This window comes from Seriola dumerili, unplaced genomic scaffold (assembly GCF_002260705.1).
Source record: "Seriola dumerili isolate Sdu_G_001 unplaced genomic scaffold, Sdu_1.0 BDQW01000192.1, whole genome shotgun sequence".
NCBI lineage: Eukaryota > Metazoa > Chordata > Actinopteri > Carangiformes > Carangidae > Seriola > Seriola dumerili.
This window is the reverse complement of record NW_019174447.1, coordinates 617,399-630,270: the sequence shown is the minus strand read 5'-3', so window position 1 is coordinate 630,270 and position 12,872 is coordinate 617,399. Positions and strand designations below refer to the sequence as shown.

At 39.3% G+C, this 12,872-nt stretch overlaps 1 protein-coding gene across 1 annotated transcript; it reads right to left on the bottom strand.

Moving 5' to 3' along the window:
- Positions 1-3,626: 3,626 nt before the first annotated feature.
- Positions 3,627-10,261, bottom strand: LOC111227952 (ATP synthase F(0) complex subunit C2, mitochondrial-like). Its single transcript, XM_022753705.1, has 5 exons — positions 10,157-10,261; positions 8,501-8,548; positions 7,420-7,500; positions 5,798-5,976; positions 3,627-4,037 (listed from the first exon to the last, which is right to left on the bottom strand). Exons 2-5 carry the CDS (start codon positions 8,537-8,539, stop codon positions 3,923-3,925), a joined length of 414 nt encoding a protein of 137 aa, XP_022609426.1. The 5' UTR covers positions 8,540-8,548; positions 10,157-10,261; the 3' UTR covers positions 3,627-3,922.
- Between the last annotated feature and the right edge of the window lie 2,611 nt (positions 10,262-12,872).

The window sequence follows — 12,872 nt, the reverse complement described above, 5'->3', positions numbered from 1 at the left end:
AGAAGACGACATCACATAAAAGCAAGCTTGTAAAAGTGAGTTTTAAAAAGTGACTTAAACGATGTCAGATTCTGCATGCCCCATCTCGTTGGGCAGGTCATTCCAAAGCCAGGGGGCCCTGATGGCAAAAGCATGGTCACCTTTAGATTTGAGCCTCGACTTGGGACTTTGCTCACAAGATGTCAGCAGTTCTGATATGTAGCTTGGAGCCAGACCAGTGCAAGCTGATCAGTAAAATCTTAAAATATATTCTAAAACTAACAGGAAGCCTGTGTAGGGAAGCTAAGATTGGGGTAATGTGATGTATGTTAAAACCAGTAAGAAACCTAGCTGCTGCATTTTGAACGAGTTGGGGCGAGACAGTGCTTTATGAGTAATTCCGGAAAGGAGAGAGTTGCAATAAACAAGCCTGGAGAAGATGAGGACGTGGATGACTTTTTCAAGGTCCGATTTGCAAAGAACTGATTTGATTTTGGAGATGGTGCGTAATTGATAAAAACATGACTGTACGACTTGTTTTATGTGTGACTCAAAGGTGAGGTTGCAATCAAACATCACTCCTAAATTCCTGGAAGTAGGTTTGATGTGGGCAGCTACAATATTAAGGCTGTTCTCGATGAGATGGGTGGGGTTTTGTGGATTGAACAGTATTACTTCTGATTTTGAGTGATTCAGTTGAAGAAAGTTTTCAGCCATCCAACAGTTAATATCACTGAGACAGTCTTTGACAGCAGCTAGGCTTCCAGGGTCCTCAGGTCTAAAGAGGAGGTATATCTGTGAAAAATCAGACCTAAAACTGAACCTTGCGGTACACCACAGGCAATGTTCGAGGTAGAAGATGAGTAATGACCTATGGTGACCTAAAAGAATCAGAATGGCACTCTCCCCTCTACCTGCTGTCATTTGTTACCTTAAGGAGGGCCGTTTCTGTGCTATGGCAAGCTCTAAAACCAGACTGAAATTTCTCAAAGAGGTTATTGTGAGACACGAAGGATAAAACTTGTATAGAAACCAGTTTTTTTTAAACTTTGGATAAAAATGGAAGCTTTGAAATTGGCCTAAAATTGTTCAAATCTGAGGGGTCAAGGTTAGGTTTCTTTAAAAGAGGGAGCTTTTGATAACTGATAAAAAAGCTGGGTCCAACTGTGTTAAAAACCTCTTTGAGAAACTTGGTGGGTATAACATCAAGACTCCACGTAGTTGATTTCATGTGGGATATGGTGTCAGATAAAATTGACAAGGACACAGGCTCAAAACTGCTAAAATAACTGTGGATTTCCCTACTAGTGTGTATAAAATGCAGTCTGGTAGGGTGATTTGTTGGCTTATGTCCTTGACTTTATTTGTAAATGAGATTAAAAACGTATCGCATAGGTCTTGAGAAGCATCGGTAAGATCACAAGGGGAGGGGGTGGTGACAGATTCTAAAACCTTTAATAAAATGCTAATGCAGCTGTCAGTCAGAATATAAGTATTTGTCAATGTTGTCAATGTGGTATATAGCTACCTTAACACCTGGAAATGGTGGGGTCTGCAGTCCGAAGGCTCTAAGAAAAATAATGTTACAGGGACATAGCAGCAAATAGGCATCTTTATTAGAACAAAAATGCAATTTTGGAAAAGATATACATGATTATAACAGAGAAATGGAGCTAAAACTGGAAAAATGCAATGCTGAGGTCAATGACCTCTCAAGGTCATCAGAGATCAGATATATATTGCATCCATGTCTGAAATAAAACCTTGGGGTATGTAGATTTTATGCTGAAACTTTCATGCTTTAGTCATAAAATGCACATTCGGTTTGCCTGTCTGTCCCACTACTGGTCCATTTGGTTCTGAGGAACTGAGACTGGAAATAGGACCAGAGTCAGTCATGTTCAAATTCTCCTCAGTCCAACTGGGTTGGGTAGGGTCTCGTTTTACTGCAGTAGGTCTCAGGACTGTTTGTCAATATGTCCAATGCTGGAGAGGAGATTAGTATATGTTGTATCAGCTCCGATCATGTGGTACATCACAATCACTACAGGAGAAAACTGTGTTTTGAGGTGAGAGGGATAATGAGAATTGTGAACTTGACAGCTCACCTGATATTTGCTTTGATGAGCTGAGTTTATTGCAGCAAAATCAGTAGCCTATGAGATTTTTTTTAATTAACTGGGTTTTGAAATTTGATTCACACATATTAAATAGATTAGGACATTGTCTTTTGTCTATTTATATCATATGGCCCAGTTGACTACAGAATGCTTTATTGTTGTTGATTTTGCACCAGATGAGTGGAGATTTGTTCAAGACTTGCAAACGGGAAATATTAAACAGGAAATACAGGAACTATTGTGATTCATGCAGGAGACATTTCACATGGAACAATAATTCCTGCATCTAATAAGTACTGGTGAAATCTGCTCCATTGCTTCTTGTTTTAATAGATATTGATCTTTACATTTTGGAGTGATCACTACAGGTTCCTCATTTTTGATCAGGCCCACATCATCTTTAGACATGTCAGCGTACAGAAGTGTGTTCCTGGAGCCAATTGTGCACTTCTCATTGTGAGAAAATGTGATGACAACTCTTTAAAAGTTTTGACCTCTAGATTGTAAGAAACACGCACTGCATCAGTTTTTACATTTCCAGACCCACAGTCCCAAGTCCCTAGAATCACACCCAGGAGCTATTGAAACATGAACCATGACCATGAAAAAGCTCCAGTGGCTCACCTGGTAGAGCGCATACCATATGGGCTTAGTCCTGACCGTAGCGGCCTGGGTTCGAGTCTGACCTGGGGCCCTTTGCTGCATGTCATCCCCTCTTTCTCTCTCATTGTCACTATAATAAATACAAAACGCCTCAAAATTAACAAAAAAACACTAAAAAAACTCATTCCAGTTTGTCTGGTAGAGGAACATCAACAGCACACACACACACAAACACACACCCCATCATTCCAAAGCAGCTAGCCTGTATCTACACTATCACATTTTGTCCTGCCCCAACAGTTTAACCTCATACTCTGTCTGAGCATACAGACGCAGTACAGTGTAATGAAGCTGCCAGCATGAAGTCCGTTGCTCTCCTTCATGTGTGTGCGCCTGCTGTATCAGATAGCTATTCACGGCTCTTGGATGTGTCTAGGAGCTCCCATTCACACATATACACACACACACACACACACACACACACACACACACACACACACACACAGCAGCGCCTCAGCCTCACACAGCTTTAATTCTTATTAGTGCTGCTATCATGCAAGCAGTTTCACAATTCACTTATAAGTATCACCATTATCATTTTAACAGCCAGTCTGACAGTACTTGAACACAACAGTATATAGGTAGGTAGTATAAGGTTTAATGCTTGCCTTTTAAGATTATTTACTGGACTTTTAACTCCTTACATTACAATAAAAACTGAGAAAATGGGTGCATTCAAACAAAATTGAACTTGTTCTGCAAGAATAAATAAACATTTAGTTTCATACATAACCAAAGCTGGTGGTTCTCTCTTTTCCTGACCATCATATTATGAGAATAATTTCTAGGACAGTATTTTTATAGCACTTATATGCAACAGTCAATTTTCCTGACAAAGAAAATAGATAAAAACACTGCACACTGTTTAGTTATCCCAACCATTTATTTTGGACAGATTATTTCAACCGAAGTGAGGTCTGACATAAAACTTCAGAAAAACAAAAATAAGTGTAGGAACATACAAATGTAAGATTGGAGGTTCGTTAACCTCAGATGTTTAATATCTCTTCCGTTGATTGGAATGGCCTATCAGCTCGTTCAGAGTTCCCGTTCTGGAAACCCCCCTCCGGATGGAAGGAAGGGAGGGAGAAGGGAGCAAGGAGGGGAAAGGTGGGAAAACGGGTTTAGTGAGAGAAAGAGGTGTGGGTGTGTTTCCAGGTTTACATGGCGAACAAGATGAGGAACGCCACCATCAGACAGAAGAGACCCATAGCCTCAGACAGAGCAAAGCCCAGGATGGCATAGGAGAAGAGCTGCTGCTTCAGGGAGGGGTTCCTGTGGAGGAGGGCACAGAGGCAGGACAAGTCAAATATACACTCAGTCCAGAACACCAGCTATTACTGATACAGTCCTGCAATAAATCCTGCCGTCATGAAGGTCATCGTGTTATGTTGCTGATGAAATCGTGATAATGGGGCATTGATTCATCTGTATGAGCAGTCTGGAGTCTGCAATTTGTGGTTCATTTATCAAAGTGCTTTTTTTTTTAGCCCATCCTCATTGATTTGAATGGTTGGACAAAATATCAGTGGATGCTACAATTTACAAATGTTCCCCAAACACCTCAAATTTAGGCTATCATTAAACACTAGCTAAACAGCTGTGCACAGAGAAGCCTCTAGTCTCAGTTACCACAGTGTACGCAAGTCAGACAGGTGTGGCCAAAACGAGTTCAATTGAAAAGAAATAAGGTTTTAATGTCATGATTTACCTGAACTGAAGTGGTGAGAAGGCAACAATATGAACTGATAGATCCACAACGCCTAACATCGGCCATCACCATGTATTATTTACCATATCAATATTTAATTTTTTAAATATCATGGTTATCAATCCCAGTGTATTGTGACACCCCTGCTTCAAACTGTATAAACAGGCTAAACTATATAAACAGTTTAAACACCTCAAGTAGTTTTTAACTCTTAAAAAAAAAAAAAAAAAAAACACCAAAAGTCTGCTTGGTGTGTTTAGGATCTCACTGGTCCAGCAGCTTTTGTTGGCAACTTTTTGGGTAAAGAGGCTGCTTTTGCTGAATTTTGTACTTTATTTGCCATCATGCTCCTGTTTGTACAAATCTAGTTTTTGTCACAAATGTGATTAAATGCTCACATTGTCGAGCCCTGCTGGTCCTAGCCGAGAAACAGCCAGTGAAATGGGCCTTTTACGGGGCACGTACTAAAGATGGACATTTGTTTGAAGTCATTTCATTAGTAAAACAGTAATGGCCACCTTACAATGCCTCAGATCCCTTGCCCTTTAAGCCACACTAGCTGGCAAGACTAATGATTTACCTGCTTCTACATTAGGTCAATGGCATGGTCAGTGACAAATTTTAATCTGTGAACACAAATTACATCATTTGTGCCCTTTCATTATTGTCACGTTACTATAAGCGCAGAGATGTAAGTAGGAGGTTTTTGTGGATATTCCAGTTAAATCAGTGTTGGTATTGAGGCAACTACAACTCCCACTCCCTTAAAACAACCGTACAAAGATTTTGAGGCTATACTGGACTCTGTTGCAGCTTTGCCTGTCATCTGTAGGGTGTATGGCAATGTGGCCGACTGCAGTGCAAAATAAACTGGATGTCGTCAGGCCATGGACAATGTCATCTAAATGAGAAGCTTGAATTTAATGGTTTGTTTTGGACAGATACTGTGGTTACACTTCAGTTTGCCTGTTTAACATAGTCTTTGACATCACTTTAAACATAAAAATTTATTATTGTAACAACATTTTTTTTTTTTTTTTTTTATATCCAAGGTTTACAAATTGTGATAATGAATAATTTGTGCTCAACACCTGTGCTGTGTTAAAACTATTCAAAACTAAGGAGGACCTCTCGAATAATTTTATTACGATTCTAGACAATTTTCATGACGAGCTCTATGTACAAGTCCTGTACACCCTTAGATTACTGAAGACTATTTTAAAACAAATGATAGTGACAAAGGGGATCAAACTGCACAGTGTCATGGCTCTAAATATGAATGTGTAATAAAAAAAAATAAAAAAAATAAAAAAAAAAAAGTTACCTGGCATAGCCAATGATGAGGCTGCCGAACACTGTTCCGATTCCAGCTCCTGAGCCAGCCACACCCACTGTGGCAGCACCAGCACCAATGAACTTGGCGGCAGTGTCGATGTCTCGGGAGACAGCGCTGGTCTGGAAGGAGCGGGTTGAGACTACAGACTGGCTGACTGGCAACAAGGCCTGGGAAAGGAAAGACTACAGTATTAGTTGCCTTGGCAACGCACCGGCAGTCAATAAGTCATAGTGGCTATGCACTGTGATGTTTGAGAAACAGAAGGCATTAGTGTAAATATACAGACTTTTGTACATTCATTTATTCAGATTTATCTACTGTTTACAGAACACTGAATCAAAAGAAACCAGACATTTGTGACCCAATAAATTGTTAAACCAAAGATGTAAAGGGGGTTAATTTCACTGAATATTAAAGAAATACATTTTAATGGTAAAAACGACAGAAACTGAAGTGGGAAAGAATTAGTCAATTGTTGCCAAGTAATGAGATACGTTTATCAAATTTCAGTCCTTATTGATAGTACTTATAATCCGTATGCATAATTCAGAGACACTGCGTCTGTAAAAAATTATGTCAAAGACATTCGTCCAGCACCTGTTTAAGATTCTGTCTTGTAGTCAGTTACCTTTGATGTTGATGTGAGCAATAACATACCCAGATTTTTCTATACAATTATACTGAGATAGCATCCCTCTAACAGACCAATCTGTAAAAAGGGGACTATATTCAGATGTGTATAATATTATATACAGTATATATATATATATATATACACAGTATATATATATATATACACAGTATATATATATTTTTTTTTTTTATGTATCTCTCAACACTGTAATAAAGTGATACACCTCCTGCAAAAGTTTAACACGCCACCTTTTCAAGTTTTTAAGGTCATCAAAAACTGAAAAATATATTACATGCATATACATATTCATACATTAAGCTTTGAGAGTTGATGCAAACAATTACATGTTAATTATTTATGGAAAAAAAAGGAAAAGAAAATGTACAAATGTAGTGTATGAACAGACAGCTGAGACAACCTTGGCCACTATTGTCCTGCAGGAATTAGAACTATATATTACAGGACATAGTGCTGTGTATCACCATCATAACAGCAAGAAAAAAATAACCCAAATATGCCTCCATGCTGTGTCAGAATGACCTTAGAAGAAAAGACGACTTTAGGCTCAAATGCTAGAATGTCCAGCACAGTCTCAAGGTTTGGGATGAACTGGACAGAAAGTGAAAGCAAAGAAACCTTCAAGTGCAACACCCTTGTGGGAACTTTTGCAACATGGTTGGGATGAAGCTTCCAAACGATATTTAATTTCCATTGTCAAAAGAAGTTGCCACAAGTGTGTTTGGCTGCTGAATGAGTCTATGCTTTAATTCCAAAGTTCAACGGGACATTAAACTTTGTAAATTTCAATAGCTGTAAAACTGGGGTGTTGTAAAACTTGACCAATAGTGTATATACTGAGATTCAATGACTATGGTCCATCCCCATGCACATCCCTATACTAATTAGGTGTGTGAGAAGGAAGCAAAAGCAGTTTAAAAAGAAATGGGAGGAAGATTATTTTTGTGAAACCACTGACCTGCTGCTCCACTGTGGCTTCAGGTCTGTTGAAGAGGGAGACTGAGACTGGCCGGGCAAGGACTCTGGACCCCCCACGCAGCTACATACAGACAAGAAAACTCATTACAACCAGACATACACCCTTGGAAGCTGGATTAAACAACATGTTCACACTGTGTCATCCTATGATTTATTCTACTTATGACCAAAAGAACAAAGTCTCTGCAGCTGCTTTAACAGCATCATGAAATCAATTGATAGAAAGTAGCTACAATTGGAAAATGATCAGCAAATTGCACAAATCCTGCAAATCAACAGTTTCATGACTGCAGCCTTTTCAGCCATATCATCATCACCAAAAGATAATCAAGCGAAAATAAAAAGGATTATACACTGTGAATTTGCCAATACTAAATATTTAACTGAAACCTGTTAAGAGTATTTCTCAACCTATTTGGCTTCTTACCCTTCAAATAAATCAATGTCTCTTCATGACTATTTACATGTTACAGCTTTGATGTGATCATGATTTGTGACCACTTTTATCCAAGTGAACTGCAAATTCTCACATTTAAGAAGCCAAAACAGATAACATTGGGCATGTTTGCTTTACTATTAATCAGTTCTCATAGTTGCATATTATTACTCTGTTGATCAATTAAAATCTGCTGGTCCATTGCATCCAATGCCACAAATGAGAGAAGACTGATTTAAAGCCAATTTTGATTCACATATTTCTGCACCAATAATGTATCCACTCAACCCACCACTAGAGAATTGTGGCAAGCTTGCACTCTGGTGATCACTGATCAGGTGTAAATATGGAACATTGTTCTCCACAACACCTCCATGACTGAGATGCCCAACATACTGCAGGGTCCGCTAGCTAAATGACATCAATTCTGCAACTGTCATAAAGAGCATGGACCAAGTGGCTGCTATCCACTGACACTGGTAACAGTTAAAACTACAGTGTCTTTGAAATCAAAGAATATTATATGTACCAACTTTCAAAGCTAGAAGCTTCAAACACCCCCAGGGACCTTACTTGTACATATCTAAAGATTATCATCTTATTCCAAGTATGACAGCTGACGTACCACAGCAGGAGAAGTGACGAATTTGGCGCAGGCATACATAGCTGGAACCTGTAGAGAGGGGAAACATACAACTTCAGTCAGCATTTCCATATACAGTCGCTTCTGGCTGATCAAACAGCATATTCAGTGACCTGGTTAAACGATGCATATTCACAGGAACCAAACCTGGAACTATTTTAGTAATGACAGTATTACTAACACCTGTCACAGGTGGAAAGTGATTATGAACACAAAAGAAAGTTGGACATCTAGTGGTCATGATGGAGGAGAACCTGTGACACTGTAACAAGACAGTACACCACTATATTAGAGAGCAAACTAGTGATGCATACACTTTTGGAAATTACCAATTTTCATAGAAATTCATGTATGTTATATCTCATGTATATCCATTTACTTCACAAGGACACCGTGACTTCAAGGTTATAACTCTGGCAGCTTCTCAGGAAATTCAAATAAAATTGTGCATCTTAACTGTCTGAACAGAAGAGGATTCAAAGGTGAAGGCTGCAGCCCTTTGCCATAGTTTCCTCGGGCAGAATTGTTGCTACAGTATACTGCAGTGAGGTCGCTTTAAGTTCAGTTCAGGGTCAAGGTACACACATGCTCATGTATGCAAGTTTCCATCAAAACTGAAAATTATGTTTTACCCTGGTCACTGGAAGGAAAATCTGGAGTATGCAACGGTCAAGTCTAGCAACAAGTAGATTAAGGAGGAGTGATACACTAATCTGTTTCTCCAGGCCAGTTCAGCCAAGAAGCTAATGCAATTGCATCGACTACTGCAAGGATCATCTCCAAGAAAACCGCTGAATGTCCATACAAGCTGTTGAATGAACGGCTTTAAATCACTCCCACTTCGAGACGCCATTAGCTAAAACCCCGAGGACATTTCTGCTTGGAAGTTTCCCCTACTCCAAGATGTGGTATTCAGTAAATAACAGTATTCAGTGAAAACTACCATTACGATTTCAATTATGGCAAAACCAAAAAGAAGGTTAACTTGCGTGACCGTGTCACCCGATTAAACCTGGGTTTGGTTGCTTGTCTTGATATGAGGGGGGCGCCGGAGCTAAGCTAAGTTGCTAAGCTAACCAGCCCGCAGTCGTGAAGGTCAAAAATGAACCACAGACGGTCACATGGGCCCTGGAAATCAAGTACAGTGCACTCCCTACTACAATGACACGTAACTGGGCTGTAGTACAACGGCAATGTGCGACATGACACTGCATGTATCCGACAGAGGTGTCCTTGTAGCGGGAGACTCATTCAGCGCACGGTAGGCCCGGATTGTCAGACATTTTACGTGCAACTGCCTGTCAACGGAGCTTGGCCGCGCTGTGTCCGGTGTGTGACCCGCTACTTGCACTAGCTATACGACAGCAACATCGACTGGCCGATACTCACTCTTCATGCTAATACCGCGCCATGAAATGTCTTGTAATTAAACCGAGGGCACACATACCGATCAGCTCATAAGTCATTCCCAAGAACCAAGTCATTGAATGGCCGACCAAGCTTGCTAGCTATCGAATGTTAGCAATGACAGCTAGCCAACCAAGCGTCTGCAGACAGCTCATGCAGAGACGTTTAAATGTCAAAAACTGTCCGAGGTGTGTAGAGAAAAGTGTGGAAGTTAAATAAACGCAACATTACCGGTTTGTTACGGCTTTCGGAGGGTCCGGGGTTAGCTGCTTTCGCACACAGCGGCAGTCAATGAATGTAGGATGGAGCAAACGTTCACCTTGTCATTTATAAGCTCAGCGTCTACGTCCTAAACGGCCATTGGCCAGATAGAACCCTCCTTCATTCACAATTGGCCCATCGCCATCTCACGTACGTCCTTCCAGCCTATCGGATAGAGCTTTACTGAACCACAAGTTTTTGATTGGTCGGAAGGTTTATAAAGGTGGGACCAAAGGAACTTTCATTAATTTTATTGGACAGTATTGCCGGGAACGTCGAGCTTACGAGGAGCGACCTTTCAAAGTACATCCAGTGTCCTATGTACCTATTGGTTGATATATGGGAAGTCCCGCCCACACTGTTAGGTCTGTTTGACTTTATCAGAGACAGTTGTATAGAGGATCATTGACTTTATATGCTGGTTAGAATATGTTTTCTTAAACTTAAACTCATAGATCATACAAGGAAACAAGGAGGTACAAGGAAACAAATTATTTTTCCTATAATAAATAATAACATCTCATTTCTCTAAAATAAATAGTCCTACATAACATATCAAAAACATGTTAACATCAATCCAAAAGAAATGAACATAAATGCATTCATAAAATAAATGTAGAATTAACCCTAACCCTTTGCCAGCAGGATTCAGAAAGATCAGTTCTATATATTTTTTTAGAAAGTGCTTTGTTGGATAGATTAAATGTATAATTTTAAAATACACCTCACTAACTTTATTGTGGACAAAACATAAATCCATATCAATTCCCAATTAATGTTCTCAAAATGATTATTCCAGTATCCTTTGTGTTGATGTCATTCAACAAAACATCTCCCTTAAATGTTGACTGTTCATCAGACACATTGCTGCTTTGCAACAGTCTTAAAAAAAAACATGCAGATACTGTGTCAAACACGATATTCTGGTGCCGGTGTTGGAATTCCAAATGTCTTTGAGATTTCAGTGTATGTAATAAGGAACCGTTCTCATTAATCAATTGTGAAATCAGCAAAATATTGTTTTGGACCCATTTGTCATAGAAGATTTACTTATTTATGCTATATATTTTTATTATTCCAAGTCAAATATTTGTGGGGAGCGGTAGTTTGTATAAGAAGCCAAAATAAAAGAACCTGCCTGTGAAAATTAGAGGGAGCTTAATATATATCAAAATGCATTTAAGAAGAAACTCTATACCCTCAGTTTACCATAACTTAGCTTTATTCTCAACCTAATATTTACTCCAGTTCAACTTAAAAATGATATAGAACAAAGGAAATCTAGTAAATTTTAGCCTTGTTGATTGTTCAGCACCAAAGAAATAGACAATGTGGCATGATGTACAAGTGCAATTACTTGACCATGCAGAAATTCCTTTTCTTTGGTGTCTTCCAGAACAAGGATCATTTGGCAAGAACAAGGAAAGGGTTCTTTTCAGCTCTGAATAGGAAGATGAGGTACATGATGGTGGTGCTATACAAAGAACCTGAGTGATTAAGTCCTCCTGGCTCAAAAACTCTTTCCATGGCCCCACTGGACAGAGATGCAACTATTTAAAAAACTCAGTGAGGCCAGCAACATGAAGGGCCAAGACAGCTGGGAATATTTCATGGACCCATTTATGTTCAAATTCAAATTTGAGTCTGACAATGTTATGTTTATGGAGGAATGTGTAGAAAGAGAGAACCTGAATATAAGTGCCTCTTTTAAGCAGCACAGTTGAAATTAGAGGTTGAATTTAGTTAAAAGATGGAGATGATGAAGGAAAATATTGCATCAGTGAACTCACTGTTGTATAGATTTCTTTTATTGCTATTTTAATTGCTATCATTCTACGAAACGTTGTGTAATGTAGTAGATTGTAGTAATTTGTACTTCTTACAGTCGTCCAGCAGATGGTGCTGTTTGTCTCAATAGGATATGCATACATCGCATGTCCAGCCCATAGACTTTATATTAAAAGGTCCAGCCTTGCCTATATCTGACCCTGCCCCATTCCATGTGCTGCAGCCTGGGTTTGTTAGAAATCTGAGAACATAAGTTTTGCAAGCTGAGTCTGAGAGCGCAGAGAAGAGCACAAACTGAAGCACAAGACATTAACTTAATTTAATTAATCTGAGTGCAGTTTTGAGCACGAGCAGAGCAAATTTGCAGTACAGGTACTACTTGAGAGAGAGAGTGCAGGGTTTCAAGGGAAAACTTTCAAAAATCTGAAGGCCAACTGAAGAAATAATGCTCTCAAAATGAAAGACCATGATATTGAACAATGATTGGAAAGAAACTCCACAATGTCTCTCATATAAAAAATAGTCAGGGAAAACCAAAGGGTTTTGCTAAGATACCCTCTCAAGATCGGTGCACCAAGCTCCACAGGATCGTCTACAAATGGTGAAGCTATTTTCCAAGAGAATTAACTGGTCAACAGACGATGCTTTTATATACCTTGATGTGTTATCTTGAACAGAACCTGCTCCAGAGGTAAGTTAGGTGTGCAGCATAAGTTACCATAAATAACAATGTGGTCCAGTAAGAACTGAATCACTATTGTACCCTGAAAACCCTGCAGGGTTAACCCTGAAGTTACCTTGCTAACAACAAATCCTTTTTCATTTCAGCCTCTGCTCCTCCTCTCTCATCTCCATCACCTTCTCTTCGTCTTTTTCTATGTCTCCTCATCTTGTCCTG